The sequence below is a fragment of the Epinephelus moara genome, chromosome 4 (assembly GCF_006386435.1).
Source record: "Epinephelus moara isolate mb chromosome 4, YSFRI_EMoa_1.0, whole genome shotgun sequence".
Lineage (NCBI taxonomy): Eukaryota > Metazoa > Chordata > Actinopteri > Perciformes > Serranidae > Epinephelus > Epinephelus moara.
In genome coordinates this window covers 13,834,341-13,856,314 of record NC_065509.1, presented here as the reverse complement: position 1 = coordinate 13,856,314, position 21,974 = coordinate 13,834,341, and the positions used below count along the sequence as shown (strand labels likewise).

At 41.6% G+C, this 21,974-nt stretch overlaps 1 protein-coding gene across 1 annotated transcript in view; it reads right to left on the bottom strand.

Annotated features, from left to right (window-relative positions):
• The window catches only part of si:ch211-26b3.4 (connector enhancer of kinase suppressor of ras 2), an 82,639-nt gene that overhangs the window by 36,563 nt on the left and 24,102 nt on the right, over positions 1-21,974 (bottom strand). The window contains exons 4-8 of the mRNA XM_050041898.1: positions 20,033-20,120; positions 18,732-18,773; positions 9,837-9,956; positions 8,035-8,094; positions 7,046-7,114 (exon numbers count right to left, since the gene is read on the bottom strand). Of these exons, the coding sequence (XP_049897855.1) occupies positions 7,046-7,114; positions 8,035-8,094; positions 9,837-9,956; positions 18,732-18,773; positions 20,033-20,120 (379 nt within the window). The remainder of the gene's footprint in view (positions 1-7,045; positions 7,115-8,034; positions 8,095-9,836; positions 9,957-18,731; positions 18,774-20,032; positions 20,121-21,974) is intronic.

Below are 21,974 nucleotides of genomic sequence, written 5' to 3'. Positions count from 1 at the left end.
ATGTGCTAGACTCGTCTATGCAGAAAATAAAACCAAATTTTGAAGATGGTTAAGGATGTGGCTGGGGGACCTGTAAAAGTTACACTCAATACCCTAACCATATTGTTATTATTCTATTCCCAAAACTGAAAAGAATTGTTGTCCGATGTATGGAGTGGATTAGGCTGTGCAGTAGACCTCGCAGTCAGCTGAACATCAACACTATCACCAAGGACACCTACGTCTATTCAAAGGTATAACTATATAAAGTTATATTTGTGTCACAATCCTCATGGACACACTACATTGTATAAAGTCACATCTTAAGCCCCGTTTTTACCAAAAACTACCTTTACCTGTACCTTTAGAACCAAAAGTAACCCCTACAGACATGTACCTAGACTCTAAATCTGTTTGGCATTTCCTCCAGAGACAGTACTCTAAAATGTAGCGCAGTCATTGTCTATCACAGCTCTGTCCAGCTTTTGCTGTATGTCCTCTTCCCCAGTGATACAGAGGAACGTCTGCACCTTGTATTTGTCCACAGAACAGAGTTGGCACACTGACGTTTTCAGAACAACAAAGAACCAGCTGGAGTGAGAGTCTCCCTCAATGGGATATTTAAAAATAACGGGTTTGTTCATTGAGTCCCCGTCAGGCCAGAGCAGGGGTTTAGAACTGCCAGACGATGCTCCGCCATGTTTTTTCTCTGAATAAGGATTGGAATATATGCCAGTTGAAATGCATACACATTTTTTAAACGCTTAAAGATCCAAGCATTTGTCATCCTAGAGAAATAATAAAATGGTCAAAGTTGTCATAATGAAACTTAAGGTGTGCTGGTGGATTCACATCATCAGCTCATGCATTGAGTAACATTACAAGTAACTGTTTCACCTTTGTAAAGCGCCCAGATCAGTTGTTGGTATCTGCTGGCACTGGGCAGTGAATTAAATTGTTTTTTCCTCAGTCCATAGCTGCTGCTAGAGGCTGCAAAATGTTTTTAATTGCATAGTTATAGTCTACTAATGTATGAAAAATTGACAAATAAACGGACTGCAGTATTTCTAGCTCCACCTTTTAGTATCAGACCACTGTGCTAGGTCTACCCCAACAAAGGGTTTATGAAAAATGAGAAAACCAAAAAATAACCATTCTAATGTGCACCAAATGGAACTGATAAGACTTTAGATTAGCTACTGTTAGCTAGCTAATTACTTAGCGAACGTAATTGTGGCTACATTTAGAGGAGTTAGCTAATGTCAAATCACCAGCGTCAGCCACGTTTGCTTTCTCCTTATTTCTGTGGTACCATTAAATAGATTTGGAAAAGGGTAGATAGACTGGTTGCTGACATATTTTTAAGTGATATGAAGTATCTGAAGCCAGAAAAAATAAAGGCTAACATTTTATTTTATCTCTGTAACACTACTTGCCAAAGTAACTTTTGGAGCTCTTTATTTAGATATACAGTACGACACTATCGTGAATATATCCTTCCATCACTTACTGTAGTCCTTGCTGTCGGCTTCTTGAAGTTATTTTGCCTGACACCCAGAGACTATCTGGCACATGGCTAATCAAAACTGGTGTTGCCATATTTCTTTTTGTCAAGCTTGTCCATCCTAGCAACAGTAACTAAGGGGAGCAGGACTTTGGATCATTATGTATATTTTCTATTAACATATTTTTCCCAATTATTCATTTTTTTTCAGTGTTTCTCAGTTTAGCAGTTTTAAATAGTGACAGAAAAATACATGGGATCCAAGGATCAAGGCAAAAATAAATATCACAACATGTATTTTGATGTAGATTTGGATCCACGTGGAGATTTTAAAAACTCTCAGCGTCACTAACAGGTTTAGAGGCTTGCACAGCTTGTCAGTAGTGTACGTTCTTTGAGTGTTTTCTAGTTATAATATGTTTCTTGTGATATCCAGGCATGATAAAACTATTGCACCTCAGACATGCTGATTTTGTACCCTCTGTTCTTAACATTTACTACAGCCTCACCAAACTACTCATTACACCTTGTGGCTACCAGAACAACCAGGCACTACCACTATCCACCACACTGTCCCACTATACCACTGATCTGAAAACATAATAAAATAAAAGCTGTCTCAGTCAGTGTGGTTTATGTCTAAGGAAGAGAGAGAGATGGTGAAAGAGTAAGAGAGGAGTGCTGACTGCAGTGTTTCCTCGTGGTTCCGGCCAGCCTGTCTCCAGAGCTCGCAGCACTCGTCAGGCCATTGATTGGCTACACTGGTCTCAGCTACTGGAAGTGTCCGCAGAGGGCACCACACTCACACACACGCAAGACAGAACTGCTCTGACCTTATTCCTGACATAATGATGACCGTCTGTGTCAGCCTTGAGCGGCACATTTCCTGTTCTCTTTGGCACAGTTCACAACTTCCGGGTTCAACCAGCGTTCACCAGCAACAAGAACTACAATGGCAGTGATTTACTACTGTATATTTTGTCCTGTTCAGCCCACTAAAATAAAAGAAGGTATACTAGAACAAACCAGGACTGTAATCATTCATGTGTTATCTGATTTATAAATTGTTCAACCATAACTCATTTCCTAGTGACAGAAATAGGGCTAGTTATCAAACCAAACATACTGAAGGAATTGTGTCCATGTATCAAAAACCTTCACGTACCAAAAGCTGTCTTTGAATACTCTCTGGTCAGATTGTGATCGTGATTGAAGTCACAGCTTTGGCAGTTTGAGGCAAAGTTTTTGAGTGGCTGTTTGTGTTCAGACAACATTTACCATTTGAGCACTTTGGCATCTTTTATCAAAGGAATAGTTTGACATTTTGCTTCATTATGCTCATTTGATTTCTTGCTGAGAGGCAGATGAAAAGATCGATACCACTCTCATATCTATCTCTTTAATATGAAGCTACAGCCAGGCAATGGTTGGCTTGGCACAAAGTCTGAAAGCAGGGGGGGAACAGGTAGCCTAGGTCTGTCCACAGTTAAAAAAACAATCTGCCTATATGCAGCGCCTCTAAAGCTCACTAATTAACACATTTTTTATTGTTTTAATATTGAGTGTTTCCAAGTGGGATTATTGTTGTGGCCGCTGTAGCTAAGACAACACTGACACATTACATTTTACAGTTAGCTACTTCGCTGTTAGGAAGTTTTAATTTGTTGTTCCACCATCCACCATTTCCACTTCTCGGTATAGCAAGCTCTGTAAACAGATACCTGCATATCAGGCAGAATTTGTAGGAAATGGCACAAGATTTTGGTAATGGAACCATTCTGGTTTCTGTTTCAACTCCAAGTAGTTACTGACCAATCACGTTTTAGCAGTAGATGAACAGTCCATGTGTCCAATAATTGGAAGAAATGCAATCCTAGAGCCCATTCACTATTGTCCGATGACAATTTACCTTTCTATTAGCTTTTTTATATTTATCTGAGATTAACCCAAATGACTGGCACATGGAGGAGGAAATCTTTTGGCCCAGGTAGCCGCTGGCTACATCTGATCTCCTGAAATACTGGCTGTTGCTGCCAGAGACGTGTCATCATCAGAGCAATAGCTGATGGATTCCAAGATTGTGGTGACAATAACAGCAAAGAACTTACACTGATACTCTTTAGCCCTGTTTCCACCAAGCAGTATGGTTCAGTTCAGTTCAGTTCAGTTCCACTGTGAAAAAGTTGTGGATGGTACCAATGGAGCTGTACCTGTGAACACTGCAGTCCGTTGATTGGTCAATAGCGGACGGTCACTCTGCTCAGGGCTGAGTTGTGGCTGGTTTTGAGGCTCATGTAACCACTGTTCATACCGTGGAGAGTTTTAATAGTAGACTGTAACTATAAAAATAAAAGATGTTTTGCTGCCTCTTGCAGCAGCTGGAGTCGGAGAAAAAATAACTTAATTCACTGGGCCGACTGCCGGCGACATTTGAGGTAGAACGTTAACTTGTAATGTGACTCAGTGTATGAGTTGAAGACGTGAATCAATCAACACACCTTAAATTTCACGTTAACAACTTTGACCATTACTTCAGTTTTAAATGACATACACATTTAGTAATGAGTGGATTTTCAAATAGTTATATAAATTAATTTCAACAGGGTTATGTGAACTGCATATATCTTAATCCTCACTCGGAGAAAAAAAAAAAAAGCGTCACAGAGTGCCGTTCCTGTGGGCTATGGCAACACTAACCCCCTGAGCTTGCTTTAGAAGAACTAAATGCACAAACCCGCTATTTTTAAATATCTCATGGAGAGAGACTCACTGCAGCCTGTTCTATTTTGTTCTGAAAATGTCAGCGTGCAACCTCATTCTGTGGACGATAAACGAGGTGCAGACTGATAAAAGAGGAAATACAGTGAGTGCTGGACGGAGCAGTGAGTGACAACAACCCCGCTCACATTACTACTGTTCGTGGTGGAAACGCTAAACAGACCTAGGGTGTAGGTACCATGTCTGAAGGGTTACTTTACGTTCCAGAGGTACCATACCGAAAGTGATTGGTGTAAACAGGGCTTTTGGTAACTGCGGATAGCTACCATTAGCTGCTGGGGAAAACAAAGCGCTATCTTCTTCCTGTTTTGCTTGATGCACTTCCTTTGTGACATAAATCAAGCCTTCATTTTTGCGGGAAATCGTATCCAGTGGCAGAATTGCATAGTAAAAGGGAGGTTCATAGGGAACCAGTCTAAATTCCGCTGATGTCATTATTTTAAAGCTGTTACATTGTGCAATCAACATTTACTTTCTGATGTTAATTTAAAGCACTGGTTCCTAACTGGTCCAGCCATGGAGTCCAGATTCCTCCTTAGTCATTACTTCAAAGTCCACACATTTTAATACATTGAGGGTTATACTTGCGTTTGGGCTTGTTGCTGTCTCTGTCAAATAGTTGTTCATTAGTTACTCACACTACAGCAGGAAACAACACTTCAAAATAACAGCTCTGTGCTGGAAATTCACTTCAAAATAAGGTGTTTTTTTAAAGACTTCACATTTGCGAGTCACTTATGGTCCATTCAGAAAAGACCTGCAACAGACCAGTTGGGAACTACTGATATGAAGCAAAAAAAATATGTCTATTGCCATTTTAAGTTTAGCTGTGTCCCCCTGCTTCCAGTCTCTGTGCTAGGATAAGCTAACCCTCTTCTGGCTATAGCTTCATATTGAGCAAAGACATAAGAGAGTGACATCAGTGGCCTCAGACTGAGAGCGAATAAGTGTTTCCCCAAAATGTCGACCTATTCCTTTAATGAAAGAAGCCAAAGTTCTCATCGGCACTTGTATCGTACATTTTCAAACAATGCCCAGCCTTAGACAGAGAATTTATTTGCCTCTGAAGGAGTTGGACATTTTCATGCCAAAGGCTAATCCTAAATTCACTGACTTGGACCTTGATCATGCTAAACCCTTGTTAGCTCCACCACTATGGCTGCACAGCACAGTGTATGTTAACAGCAAACACAAAGCCTGTCCTAACCAGGCCAGTTTAGATCTCTTCTGTTATGCAAATACACAGAGAGCAGAGGGAAACAGGGAGAGACCTACCAAAAATAATAATAGAGCATAAACTGCTGCTGGAGAGGTTTTTTTTTTCAAATCCCCGGGGTCTTCATTATTTTCCCAGATGCTATTACCTCCACATAATTATGTTGCCTCTTCAAACAATCAGTTTGTTATTTGAGCAAATTCCACATTTTACCTCAAAAGAGAAGCTGAGCTAAAAACTGCGAGTCCTGTTTTGAAGTGGGTCTCAAACAGAAGCTCATGCATAGACATGAAAGCAGCGCTGTTGCTAAATACGTGGGATAGGCCTACATAATGATTCTATAATGTAATGGAATTTGTTCATTCAATATTCACACTAATCTAATTTTTAAATATGGAGCCTCGCTAGATAAACTTATCAGCCGTGATGTTGACAGAGAGTTTGCTGGTAGTGTGTATCCATCTTTTCTCCTCAGCAGCTCCATTTAGGATTAAAAAAATAGAGTTATCTTGACAAGAGACTTCCCTCTGCTGTTCTCCCCCTTTCTCTTTTCATCCACTTCCCCTTCTCCCTAAGTCCCTCTTTACTTCCTCCTCCCTTTTTCGCCTCACTCTCCCAGCTCTGCCTCATCCCAGCATCCCCTGACTACTTCAACCCCCATTCCCCATCACACACACACACACACGCACACACACCTCTGTCTCCCCCTGCTTATCTCCTCCCCCAGAGTGAGGGATCAGAGTGGTGAGGGTCTAGCTGAGGGAGTAATGAGGGGTTGGAGCTGAGAGCCTGGCAGGGTGCGATCTGCACTGTCACCCCGAGGAGAGAGAGGGAGAGATAACACGCAGCCCTCCTCATGCGTCAATCAACGCCGCTCCCCAGCGCCTGCATGCACGCTTTCGCATGAGCAGCACCTATCGAGACGTACGAGGAAATACTTAAAAAAAAAAAAAAAAAAAAAGCACACAAAAGACGTCTACACACATACACAAACCTTTTTTCTCCCCTCCCCTCCCCTCCCTCAGAAATCTTAAATAAACGCTGGAACAAATCATTTGTGCCAGAGCTGACAGCACAGGCAATAGACAGCGCGCTCAATCACATGCTCTCACAAGGCACCGTTCCATTTAAAATGGCTGCCCATTTTTCGTGCTTCCCTCTGATGTGATGAGTTGAAGGCAGAAATACAACTTATTCAAGTCTGAAAGTGGAACACGAGTTCACATTTCAAAACCAGACGCCTCCTTCAGGGGTTTCTTACGACAATGGGAACAAATTCCGGAAAGAGTGAGCTGACAATCACGCTGGACTGAACAAAGGTCTTGTAACAATCGTCCTATAATCTGCTCCCGCAGCAAGTCTAATTAGCCTACATAGCTGCACAGGCACAGGACAGGAAGCACCATGGCGGCAGTGGTGGTGTTGGTGGTGGTAGCAGACACCATGTACCTTGACATCTCCTCAACAGAGCACAGAATGGAGAACGAAAGACAGTTTGCAGTGTGGAAACACATGGAAAGTACATTTCCTGTGATGTGACTGTTGTGTTTGGAAGCTTTTTAACTCACCACTGTCTGGTGGTTGACTTGGATCACCTCATCTCCTGCATGGATCTTCTTGCACTGGTCTGCTGGAGACTGCAGAGGCAGAGATTGGAGAAGAGAAAAGGACAAGGACAAATTCAGGATATATAAAGGCACATATTCAGTGACTACATTTACATGCACATTAACATTTCAACATTATTCTGAATATGAAAATATTCTGAATTTGACATGGGTCATGTAAACAGCATATACAGTTTGGATGTTCCAAATTAGGCCCTTTTCTGAGTGTATTTTCAGATTCACACATGTGGAATAATCCAATATTATTCTGGTTTTAGGAGCAATCTTTGGACATGCATGTAAAGCATTCAGAGTATGTGTGTGAATAGCGATTTTTAGTTTACGACACACAGCCTCTTGCCTGTTTACAGTCAGCTCTGTGCATTGTACACAAACCAGTTAGTCACCAGTTTGCAAGGCTGGGGTAAGAGACACACGCCCAAACGAAAAGCCCACATTTCTGGTCAGAAGAACAAATATACCTGCTCTTAAATGTCATGAAAGATGGATATCATCATAGATATCAACAGGTTTTTGGATATGCCCAAATATTGCATCGCTGACCTTTTCAAGAAAGCTTTTGGAGGAATGAAAGAGGGAGGCTGTGTTGACACGGTCGACTAAGTCTACTACCAGTGGAAAAATCTTGTTTTGATGCATTAAACAAAATGGCACAAGTGGCTCCAGATGCTCCACTTTTCCATATTTTGGCATGATAAAAGACATGTTAGGGCACATTATTCAGAGCTACACAGCTGCATGTAAATGAGAATATTAGTGGAATATATTTATTTTCATTCACAGCTTCACAGCTTAGTAGGAATATTTTCTTTTTTGGAATAAGGGCAAATAATGGAATATTTTGTGCATGTAAATATAGTCAGTGTCATTGTGGAATTTGAGATGACGGATTGAGTGTCGAGCTTCCTACTGATGAAACTAAAACTCACATTCTCTGTTGTTCCGGTGATAACGTGGAGTCCATCATACGTCGATTTGATATACATCCCCTGAAACACAAGCACAGGGCAGAAGGATTCAGTATAATACAGAGTACACAAGGAAATACATGATATGTATAATTTACATCTGTGAATCTGTGTCTGTATCTGTATGTGTGTGGACCTGAAAGACAGACTTGAGATTTTAGTCAGATGTAGGTCACAAACTGAGGACTTCAACAGATGGATGACAAATTAAAGGGAAGACTGTGAGGGACGGGCATTTTAAGTAATTTCCATATTCGAGTACTCACATTAAATTATAATAGAATACTCAAGTACCCGCAAAGAAAAATCTAGCATAAGAAAACGGTCTGAGATGATGGGATTAGGGTTAGCCTACCTTTCTGTGCTGTTGATGTTACATAGATTGCACTGCACATTCATTTAGTTTATTGTGTTGAAATACTTCCAAACATCACTCTTATGCTTGGTCACTATTCTACTTGTAAGGTTGGCTCGAGTGTCGGACTGTAGCTGTGCAGATCTTCTGTTACTGCTTTATGGCTCTATACAGATATTCATATATAGCAGTTAAATCACTGTATGCCATCAAAAAAACTTTAATATAGAACAGGGTCAATGCATTTGTCTGGCAGCAACCACCACACATTTGAACTTCCACTTTGTGTAATGCATATCCAAAAGGGTGTTAATAGCTCAGTGCTGCTCACACAGCGATGGCGTCATCATGGATAAACCTCCAGAATCACCATGGCCATGCTAATGCAACTACATGCCACTGACTAGCTCCATCGACAACACCTACGTTTTTACTTTGGAGAGTTGAGAGTAAATACACTCTCTGCTCCTAAGACATCAAACAAATCAAGGAACACATGGAAAGGTGAGTGTATTAACATTAACTATGCTAGCCAGTTGAACAAAGATTAGATAAGTGGGCCATATTGTAATGTCACGTACAGGATGGACATTGTCCAGCCAATCCCTAATAACTAACATAAAGAGTCTTAGTCAGATGTTGGCCGACCAAGATCCTCCAGAACAGCTTTAATACTTCTCGTCATAGATTCTCCAAGTCTTTGAACTATACTGTAACTCTTCTTCCAAACAATATTTTCTCATTTTGTGTTTTGATGATAGTGATGTTGATGCAAAATCTCCAATTAGGTCGACTTCTAAGGCTTTAGTGTATGATCCACAGTTTTATACTCTTTAAACCATCCACTGACCCCCGAAGCTCCATATGAAAGCGTCTGCTTTTGTTGTTTTTCCACAGATTTGTTCATGTTTTTCTGTATATTCGTCCTCATGTGTACTTGAAATTTCACCCCCTAAAGACTTGACTTAAGACTTAAAAGCAAAAACATTCAAGTCTCATGTTTTGACCTGGTGAAGTCTTGCAACAATAAATAATGAATAAGAGTGCAAAAGGCAGGCATTGCATATTTACACACCTTCAATATTTAATTATTATTCATATGCATTTTAGAGACTTGGATCCAGTCATGTAAAAACATTATTACCAGCTGTGAAAGGAGAATGTTCAAATGCTGAGGACAGAATTTGCAAACTGAATCTCGTTGTACTTGTCAGTGACAATAAAGGTAGTCTGTTTTAATAAATAAAGTACAAAAGCAGATTAACTCATGATTACTTGTGACGATAAAATGCCAGGTAGAGCTGAGGGGAACTGCATTTGGTCCATGGTTTTATGAAACTACTGATAAATGCATCTTCAAAGCAGCTCTGGGGGATACATGTGCGTGCATGCTCGGATGTGTCCTTACCAGCCCTTCACTGGGCATGATGCTGGTGAGGTGGACCACCTCCAGATGGGCAGACTGAGAGACCAGAGAGTCTGACGACAGAGAGATGATGTGGTCGCATATTCCCGCTAAGGTCTTACACTGGAGGTGGCATCGGAGGTAAAGAAAGCAGAGGGAGAGAAAATGATGGGAAAAGAGAGAAAGAGAGAGTGACAAAAAGAGAAAGACAGAAAGTTATTGAGATTGGTTTTGGTCCGCGAGGGATGCCGTGACCTAGCTGGAGGAGGTGAAACAGAAATCATTTCATCAGATTGTTCCACATCGCCACTTCCATCACTCCAGCACACAAACTGTTTCCTGTCACAGACTGTCCACGGGCATGCCCACAAGACACTGTCACAGACAGAACAACACATCACCGATACCAGCGAACCCCGAGGTGCCCAGATGACATTTTCTAACATCTAAATTACAGAGCACAGATTTCATTTGTTGTTATCTGTCATTTTTTAGGGGGTACGAAAAGGGCTGTTTTTGCCTTCACATCAACTAAACAAAATCTGACAGATTGTAGAGTGGTTAGATTATCTAAACTGTATTTTTTTTTTTTTACGCTGCACTAACATCCCTAATACATATTACCTAATATGTTGTGCATCTGAGCAAATACGCCAAATAAAAAGCATGGCTTCACCTTGCCTTGTTCTAAATAAACCTTGACTGTTTTTCAGGCTATTTGTCTGCTTGGTCACGCACGCAAGTTAATTTATCATCAGCAACATCTCTGCCTTCTAATCTTGGCTGACTGATTACAGCGGGCTTACAGAGACCGTTACCCTGGTTATCCTGCCTCATCGCATCGCTGCTGAGTGCACACACACACAGGGTGCACACACACAGACATACACACGTACGCTGGCAGACATACATGTAAGAGAATATACGTTGTAAACATTCACACACGCAGCATGACAGTGATGAACCCTGCATAAAATAATCTCCTGATCTCAATCCTAATGAGCAATTACAGGATTATTGTTATGAAATGAACAGAGAAGATCTTCAACACACACACATGTAGTGCAAGCACTCACATACACACACATACACTATAGCTCAGAGCCTATGATTCATTTATTGTGAGAGAAAAGGTGGAGGATCTTCACTGAGCTGGCTATGTGATGCTTATGCTACACACACACACACACACACACACACACACACACACACACACACTTCCATCCTTTTCTGGGTCAGTTATTTGAACATTACACTGCCTGTTTAGTTTTCCATTTACACAGTAATATAATGTTCTAGTCAGTGTGTACACATTACGTAATGGAATACCCAGGACTATTCATGTCATCCACAGACACCAAACAAGCTTTAAAGGTCCCACATTGTGCTCATTTTCAGGTTTATATTTGTATTTTGGGTTTCCACTAGATCAAGATTTCATGCTTTAAAGTTTAAAAAACACCTTATTTTTCTCATACTGAGTGCCTGAATTTACCTTTATTCACCCTTTGTGTGAAACGTTCCGTTTTAGTGCCTGCCTCTTTAAGCATCCCACTAGAAAAAGCCCCCTTGGCTCTGATTGGTCAGCATTTCCAGGTATTTCTCATCTGCACTGTTGGCGTCTCTGAACCGTCTTTACAGCCAGGTAATGACTGTAACAACACTGTAGCGGCAGTTCCTATATAGTGTCAGGGCTGTCGCAACCGGACAGGCAAACTAGGCAATTGCCTAGGGCCCCGAGCTGGAAGGGGGCCCCCAGAGACGGCTGACAATGGTCCATATCAATGACAATATGATGGAACCCCTATAGACACTGCAACAACGACAACATGTTGGAATCCCCCCTAATGGGGCCCCCTACTAGCTGCTGCTTGCGAGTGGCTAAGTAGGGTGACCAGACATCCCGCATTGTGCGAGACTGCACAGAATTTCTGTCTCTTTTCACGCGTCATGCAAATTGAGACCATGTCCCGCATGATTGGTTGCCACCTGCGCTAGCATTGTTGGAGTACCGTAGTACTACGGTACCTCAGGGTACCACTACTGTGGGATAAGTTCAGTTGTTCAGTTCAGTTGTTTTTGAAGTATGAATAAGTCAATAAGTAATTTATTCCATTGAAATATCATTGATGTATTATAGAAAAGTGATTTATCTTTTTATAAATGACAAAAGGCACATCTGCCTAATTTTTGTTGTGGTATCGTGATACTACTCAGAACCGTGATACTTTCACTGGTATCGTGCTTTCACTGGTATCTGGGGGGGGGCCCTCCAATGTGCCTCTTGCCTAGGGCCCCCAGAGTGTCTTGAAACAGCCCTGTATGGTGTAGCTATGACATCACAACTTAACCAAAGTCCTGACGACTCATTTAAAGGAACAGTTACTGAATACGGTCTATGTGCATTTCTCTGGGGATTTAGCATCTCGATACTTTCACAGTATTTCTATGCCATAAATAACAACCCGTTCTCATCCCAATTTGTCAAAAACCATCGCTTTGTCTGTAAACCTAAACAGCAAAATATGATGCGGTAGGCACCCTCCATGGACCCAGTCTCAATTGATGCTTGTTAGATCCATTTTGTCTTTTCAAAATACATTTCCATTTTCACAGGAGATGTACATGCGTGAAGTCTTTTTAAAAATAAACCTACATAGGTAAAACACATCGTTTTTATGTTTATTTCCTTAGGTTTAGGCAACAAATGTCCCTGGTTAGGTTTTAAAGCACGTTGTTAGATTGAGAAAAAAAACATCATGGTCATGCTGGAGAGGTGCCAGTTCACCTCCTGGGCACTGCCGAGGTGCCCTTGAGCAAGGCACCGAACCCCCCAACCGCTCGGGGCGCCTCACCAAGGGCAGCCCCCTCACTCTGACATCTCTCCACTTTGTGCATGTATAGGTCCTGTTTGTGCATGTGTGTGTTTTTCGGACCTGTGTGTAATTGACAAGCAAGGGTGAAAACATTGAATTTCCCCTCAGGGGGATTAATAAAGTAAATAAACTTAAACAAACTTAAAACTTATAATATCACATCACACGAATGGGTGAAAGCCCGGTGTTTGTGTGTCCCATTCACCTCCTCTTCTGCTAACCCTCCTGCTCTTTATACTACATTAGTTGCCTGTGGCATCAGAAATAGCTGCCGCCCGATGCTTATCATACCGCTGCAAAAGGTGCCTCTGAACATCGGTATCTGAATCCAAAATCATTGACAAAGTGGTGGCATTTGACGAGTTGGGAGTGAGAATAGGATGTCTATACCTGCTCTGTACTAAAAAAGTACTAAACCTCAAAGCAGGGACCTTTAATTTAAAAAAAAAATGAAAGAGGAAATAGATGAATAAGTGAGAAATAAATAGGAGAAAAGCAGAAGCAGAGTATATCTAATCCGGCCTATAGAGCCATAAATAGTGTGTGAAGTCCCCAGCCTGAGACCGCAGCCAGTGACAATGTTGTGGCTCTGCTTATATCCCTCTTTGATCATTGGACTAATAGTCTTGACCTGGGATTAACACAGGCCGAGAGACAAAAGGCCAGTTACCAGTGTGGAGACTCTCAACTCCTCCAGCTTTGACACACCCAGCCTTGATCTGACACGCCTCCGGAGAATCAGAGCGCAGATTATAGGGAAGTTAACTTATGTGGCTGGCTGGCGTGAGATTTAAGAGCAGTCAAACAGAAAGCCAGACATAGTATGCTGCCAAATGGATTAAGCTCTGGCCGCACACTGCCCCCCCTCCATCCCCCACATGCCACCTACCACCTCCCTCATCCTCATTCTCTCGCGCGCTTTCTTCCCCATCCTCTCGCACCTTCTCTCATGCGTGCACACACACCGATTGCGGCTGCGTAATGCATCTACATCCACATGCATAGGCATACACGACTAATATAAAGCTGAACCGAGACACAGAGAAAAGATGGAGACAGGGAGAAGGAGAGTGGAGGAGAGGAGGAGAGAGGCAGGGAGGTGGGGAGGGAGAGTCCAGGAGGAAAGGGGAGAAAACAAGGGAAAGGGAAAAACACACAACTAGGACAGTCTTATGTAATTCCTCTCATCCTTATGCATGCATGCACATAAAAACACACACACTCATACACACTTCACGCTCCATTAGACACACAGACTTACACATGCTCATATCTTCTCTCTCTCTCTCTCTCTCTCTCTCTCTCTCTCTCTCTCTCTCTCTCTCACACACACACACACACACACACACACACTACAGACACACTATCCCTGTCCATCTGATTGCTGCGGGCCGTAGTCTGGAGGAGAGCAGAGTAGCAGTGAGTTTTGCATTATTGAGCAGAAGCTGACAAACGTACAACTACCGCTACAGTAGCTACAGCAGAGCTGACCAGAGCATTAAACAGTGTCTGAGCCCCACGCTGGACGCACACTGGAGACTTTATCATACTGTATGTCTGTCTGGATCAACCTCCATACATCGCTTAAGTCACACTACCAATTCCACCATGTGAAAAAACCTGGGTTTCAGACTTACTGTATGTTTATTAAAATGCACAAGTATTAAATGTCCAGTGTGTAGGATTCAGTCGCATCAAGTGGTGAGGTTACAGAGCTGAAACTTCTTCTGAGTGCCAAAGGTGTAGAAAAACTACTGTGACCAATGCAAACACTGAAATGGCCCTATCTAGTGCCAGTGTTTGGTTTGTCAGTTTTGGGCTACTGTAAAAACAACATGGTGGACTTCGTGGAAGAGGACCTGCTCTGTATGTAGTTATTCGGTTCGTTCTAAGGTAATAGATGCTCCTTAAGCCTACACAGTGGACCTGAAGGAACAAACTGCACTCAGGTATCAAAAGTAAAAGACTCAATGCAGACTGGGTCCTCCTAGAGTGTCTACAGTTTTTCTTATTACTGGATATTACTGATGAATTAAGATATAACCAGCATTTTAATGTTGTAGCAGGATGATGTGTGGCTTATTATATTATGTCTTTATAATATAATTATTTTATAAGATGATCATGTTTATGTGATGAAAATCTGAATTTGAACCAGTGGAGTTCAGTAAGATATTCTCAGTCAAATAATTGAGTAAAAGTAGATAATGTTTCATCACTGGTCTGTTATGAAGTTTTCTAATAGTTAGTTATTAGTCAGTTGGCAGTAAGTAAGCAGTTAGGTACTGTAGATCGTTAGCAAAAAAATGTATAGACTCATACAAAAGTAATCCCTCTCAATCATCAGTCATATTTATCCACAGAGACCCTGCCCTCTCCCTGTTTCTTTCTTCTTTAATCTATTTTTGCTGCATTTGGGACATTCCTGGGCATAGTGCACAGGTGAGGTCAGGATTTTAAGAAAAGGTATCCAAAAGGAGGCTACAAAAATCATGAACACAGAAAAACAAAGAAATTGGAACGCCAAGTGGACAAAGCTGGAGTTGGCCTACACTTTCACTTTTGCTGGTGAAACTGTGGATAACCAGTAGCCAACAATTCCTGCATAGTACCTTTGACTTATTATTATGAAGTAAATTTTGATTGCTATATGTAACAGCTGTGAAATAATGACATCGTCAGCGTTAGATTGGTTCCCTATTGCCTAGCTTTAATGATGCAATTCTGTCTGCATCAGGTACAATCTCTTGGGAAAATGAAGGCTCAAAAGGAAGTGCATCAACCACTGCACAACCAAAAGAGGTTGAAGAAAGCGCTTTTGATTTTGTAGTTACTATCCCCAAACTGTGGTAGTTGCGAGGCTTAGAGGAAAACTCTTAGTGTCAGTGGCAAAATAAAATGCCTTGGAAACATTAGTGGGGTAAAAGTTGAAAAGTCGTCTCTTTCCACTGTAAATATCCAAAATATAGCAAACATCTTTCACTAACACATATACAAACCAGAAAATATGACAGAAAACAAAATGGAACTAATTTTCATACCATTCTTTGACACATTGGACAAGTCCACATTCCTTCTTCCAATTGAAAATACTGCCCTGGTTCAAATTAAGAAGTAAAATACTAGATGATAATCTGTGCATCATCATCTTCATCCTCTGTGTGTGTCCATTGTGTTTAGTTTAGAGTCACCTCACCTCCACTTTTTATTAATTTCTAGAGCACATAGTAAACAAGGACCAGCAAGAAAGCAGCATCTAAAAACAAACACCTCCTCCTCCTCTCTCTTTCTCTCTCTCCCTTCACACTGTCTCCCTATTTCACACATAAACCTCCCACACATAACAGACTTAGTCATGTGTAGCCTTTAGTCTGGCACCCAGGGTTCTCTGTGTGTGCGTATGTGTGTGCACACATGTGCACAGCCATTTAAATATTTGAATTTGCCTGATGTCACTGTCCTGTGTCATTAACAGGCCTGTAACAACAGAGGTAAACGACAACCAAAAAGCTAAGGAGGGAGTCATTTTAACAGGAGGGACACCGCATCACCAACATCTCAAATACAGACGTATGACTGCTTTTGTTTATAGAAATATGTAACACCGTTGCTATATACTGACAGAACATCTGATGTGTGATTTATTTCTTGGCATGAAATAGCCAGATATTTTTCTGTGAACTCCCCCTGCCAACATTTTATTTGGTTTCCTCCACCTGACCTTGAATGGCAGCAGGAAGTGTCCCAATCCAACTGTCAGCCCGGATCAGACACTAGCTGCTCACTCGGTTTCACACGTGGACACAGACAGTTCTCTGTCATACATGCAGGCGCGCGCGCGCACACACACACACACACACACACACACACACACACACACAAGCACACATGCATTCATGCACACACACACTCTCTCACAAACACGCACGCACACAGAAGCTAAACTAGAGCTTTCAAAACGGCCTCAGGCCCACTTGCACTTTAACGTGCACAGCTTTGTGCCACAAATTCCCACAAAAACACACAGTGCTCTAACACACACACGCGCGCACACTCCCACGCAGAAAACATGGACAGACACACACATACAGACATATTTCAGCTTTTCAGTGTGTTCATGAACTCATACAGTTTTGTTTCAGAATCATTACAACTGTTTGATCAGAACCAAAAGAAAGAGTCTACCAGCAAGGATAAGACTTCATTAAAGGAATAGTTACACATTTTGTTTTGCTTTCTTACCAGGCTTAAAGGGATAGTGCACCCAAAAATGAAAATTCAGCTATTATCTACTCACCCATATGCCGAGGGAGGCTCAGGTGAAGTTTTAGACTCCTCACATCCCTTGCAGAGATCCAAGGGGAGAGGGGGTAGCAACACAACTCCACCTAATCCAAGGGGAGAGGGGGTAGCAACACAACTCCACCTAATGGAGGCTGACGGCGCCCCAGATTAAACCGTCCAAAAACACATAATTGAAACCACAAAATATCTCCATACTGCTCGTCCGTAGTGATCCAGGTGTCCTGAAGCCCCGACATAAAAAGTTGTTTGGAAAAACCTCATTTGAACTCTGTTTTTTTTGTCAGTTCAAATGAGGTTTTTCCAAACAACTTTTTATGTCGGGGCTTCAGGACACTTGGATCACTATGGACGAGCAGTATGGAGATATTTTGTGGTTTCAATTATGTGTTTTTGGACGTTTTAATCTGGGGCGCCGTCAGCCTGCATTAGGTGGAGTTTTGTTGCTACCCACTCCCCCGTGGGATCTCCGCAAGGGATACGAGGACTCTAAAACTTCACCTGAGCCTCCCTCGGCATATGGGTGAGTAGATAATAGCTGAATTTTCATTTTTGGGTGCACTATCCCTTTAAGACAAAGACCAGAAACAGGGGAAAACAGATGGCATGGTTCTGTCAAGAGGTTACATAATCTGCCTACCAGCAGCTCCACAAATTAGTTATTCTTTAAAGCTTGTCATTTGCTGAAACTGTCACTATATTCTGAAGTACCTGAGATGCACTGAAAACAACCAATCAGAGCTGAGGAGTCTCTGATGCAGCTGACAATCATGTCAATCACTGCTTGTAAATTTTGGTCAAACTGTCAAACTAAGCAGCACTGATCAAATATGAATCAAAATTCTGTCATTGCATTGCCTGTTTCTCTCCCCAAATGCTTTAGAGACATGTTTTAGTGCACTGTTTAGCTGTAAAATGAGAAAGTTTGTGACCTGGCTGCCATATTGGAAGCAGTTGACTGAAGTGCCAAGCACTGCCTACTAGCCCGACCAACTTTCTGACCGCAGTTTACGAGCAGGGATTGACATGACTGACAACTGGGTTAGCGACTCCTCAGCTGTGATTGGTTGTTGTCGTTCACATGCAGTAAGGCCATTAGAGGCACTACAAGACAACAGAATAGGCAGATGAGTATAATTTTTTTTCACAGATTATTTGTCTTACTGTATGAATACAGTGACAGCTTCAGCAAAAATGAAAAATGTTAATTCTTATAAAAGTTACCAGCTGCAGCTTTAACATGTTATGTCTCCTTTGTTCAATCTGTATAAAACCTGAAGTGAAAAATGACAATAGGAGGATATGTGCCGGACTGGTTCTTGGCCAGGAGCAGTAACTTCCTGGAGTCGCTGCTGGTTGCCTGGCAACTGCTCCTGTTTTTACACTTCTGTTTTTGTATGGCTTTGTATGGCAAAAAAACAAGACATACACTGTTAATTAATGAGCTTTAGAGGTGCTGCTAGGTAGATTTTGTCAGCTTCAGACATTGCCAGGCTACCTGTTTCTCCTGTAACCAGTCTTCCACTTCCTTCGCATTAGAGTGAATAAGCATGTTTTCCAGAATGCTGATCTACTCCTTTAATGCAACAAGGACTTTGAAAGACTTGCTTTAGAAAAAGGAGACTGTGACGGTGAAATCTTAGAAAACAGCAAGGTACTTTTAACACTAAGTATTATTGATATTCTCATAAGAATTTGACATTTTAAAGCAGGAACTTACCACATGAAGAATCTTATTCTCTGTCTCATACACAGTGCAATCCTGTAAAATGAGAGGAAGGAACAAAGAGACAGAAGAAGAAAACATGAGATGGAGAAAGCATCTATGTGAACATCCGCAAAGAAGCTCAAATATCTCCCTCCTCCAAATATAACTACCAGGAAAGACGAATATAAGAGAAATGAGACGGGAAACAGGAGGGAAGATAGATGACTTCTTTTTCAATAAAGAACATCAGCAGTCAGCTATTTCATTTCTAACCATCCACATTATGCATATTACTTTATAATCTACACAGTCTAAAACACTGGATTGACCAGTTCTGGATCCACTCGGCTGCCTGGAGCTGCACGAGCCTCCGCAGGATTTAGAAACTACATTATTTGAACATGACAGATTGTTATTTAACGATAGCTGATAGTTAATCTATTTCTGGGAAAGCAGCCCACTGAATCCACCAGATGTGCATGGTAGCAGTTAATTAATCTGTTTGATGCATTAGTGCAGGCGGCGCTGCCACCTTTGTCTGTCTCGCTGCACCCTGGCAGCCACATGTTCATTTGGCCCATTGTGGACCCACTGTGGCCCTCTTTCTCCTCCCTCTCCTCTTGGCCCTTGTAGGAGGGGATGGGTGTTATCAGCTCGGCTCCAGGACTCACTCCGGGCACACGTACAAACACACTCTCACACACTCTAAGCAGGCTCTTACAGGGAGGACGTGGATGGGGTCCAGGAGAGCAGACATACTTTCTGTCCAAACAATGAGATTTCTACAGTATCAGTGTGTGTGTGTGTGTGTGTGTGTGTGTGTGTGTGTGTGTGTGTGTGTGTGTGTGAATGCATCTCCAGTTTTATTTTTCTCTAAAGTGCATTTGTGTGTGTAAGTGTGGTAAATCTACACGAGGGAGCGAGCCACAGGGGGAGCAGAAGGAGGACAGGAAATGAAGGGAGGAGAGACCCCTGGTTCATTCTCCATCAGCACCCACAAGTTAAGCAGAGGATGTGGTCTAACAGTGAGTCAATGAGAGCTTTGCCTAAGGCTGTAACTGATAGCTAGTCGTCCCATCGGCCATGCTGCAAACAGCCTGTGGCAGTGGGCATATGCTCCACTCATAGTCAAATCTATAGAAATGAGCTCCAGACCAGAACAAGTATTGATGCTCCCAGTCCAAACCCACTTTAGTTTTGCTCTTTCTATTCAAAATCATTATCTTTACTGTGTCAGTGTAATGAATGTATATGGATGTGATGGATTGTGTGATGCATGCGTCCTGTATGTTTGCGAGTGAGTGTGAAAGCACCTGTTGTACGATGGTGGTTAATTCTAGGCAGAGCTGCACAATGTTGTTCTTCAGTAATGAATACTCTGTCACACTGGCGAACGGAGACCTAAAACAGACAAAAAAAGAGAGTTCATGATATGAGAAATTAAAATATGGAGAACTTTGGTAAAACGCTGGATAATGCACTGGTCATCTTGTTCTACATTTTGTTATTGTTTTCATCAAATGCTCCAGTTTGGAAAAGGAGCATAGTGTTTATCCCTCCGGGGTGAATAGGTCTCAAAATCACACTTAAATGAATGTGAGCAAAGCATATTTGGTCATTCTATTAAAAAGTGAGTTCCTTGACTATATTTTTGGAGGAGTTCTTTTTTTATATTGCTCTTTTTATTTTGTTTTGTTCAGTGTATTTGCTAAGTGTGTGATTTTAAAAGCTGTGATCGAGTAGTGAGCGAGAGCAATAAAAGCGATTCTCTGCTCCTCTCAGAACACATGAGCAAATGAAAAAGACAAACAACAATATTTGGTTTTATATCATGGCCAGAAGGCTACGCAACCCAGGGATCCACCAAAGCTCAACATCGCTTTATTTGTGTTTGTTCTCAGATTCATACGGTCCCATCAGCTGATCTAATTTCACAGTAACAACATAAAAACATCCTTCCTTACCCATCTATGAATTGTGTTACTGTATGAGGCATAAAAATAACAGGAAAGCCTGGTAATATAATGCAGTTCCAAAATATAAGTTTATTATGTTCAATATCTGGTGAAACTTCGTGGAGGGATATTGTAAGGCGTTCCTGTTATATTGTCCACTGCCTGGTGTGCTCTGTTTAGTTAAAGGTCCCATGTTGTTGAGTCCATGTCTTTATTAATGTAAAGCAGGTATAGGTGCTGTATGAATACTGTGAAACTATCAAAATGCTAAGTCTACAGTGAGATGTACACAATCTGTATTCAGAAACTGTGCCTTAAAACGAGCCATTAGGACTTGTGTGAAGTTGTGATGTCACAACTATACAGACCTTTTACATTCCCCATGAGTCCCTTTGTATTTCCTGTTGGAATGTTTGTCAGTGTATGTGAATGCAACAAACATGGATCCAAGCTGTTTCCTAGAAATTCAATTGTTGTGATTCAGGCTAACAACAATCACTTTGTGGTAGATTACTGGCAATAGATCTGAATAGATATGTGAAATCGGCAAACTTGTTTATATCTGTCGTCGTTTTCAGACGTAACTATAACGTTTAATGATATATAATTAAACGTGGTGGTCCGATCAATCTAATGTTTCGGCTGTTGCTCATGTTATGTACTGTGCTTCTTTGCTAGTGTCTTTGATATAACCAAATCTGCCAGCATGGAGGCTAAGTAATGTACTGTTGTGAATGAGGCTGCAGCAAAATGTATTTTAACCACCTAATAAAAGTCCCACCAAAAAAATACCTTAAATGTAAGTGTATGCTGTATCTGGAATACTGTAACCATTTTACCTTACACACAAACTGATCAAAGCAGCAGTAGACCAGCAACTGAAAATTCCATTTTAGTCTGGTGGCTTTAAGATAATGGCTTCAGTTCCCTGTTGGAAAAGGCTGTCTGACACTGCGATAAAGTGGTGAAAATTTTCTAAATATAGTGTACACTCAAACTGATATTGATTCTTTAGGTGGGACTTTTATAAGGTAGTTAAAAACTTACCATTTGAGGCAGCATCTGCTGTGTGCCATTTGACTGTATATGACGCTGAGGTCTTCTACCCGGAAGTTACCGTAAACAAACATTGTGAGTCAGTCTATAAAGATAGAAAGTGATGCTTCAGTGTTGTCACAGTCATTCCCCCATCGGTAATGAGGGCGCAAAGATGCCAAGAGCGCAAATGTGGGAGACCCGGAAACACTGACCAATCAGAGCAGACTGGGCTTTTTTGTGAAAGGGGCTAAAAGACACAGGC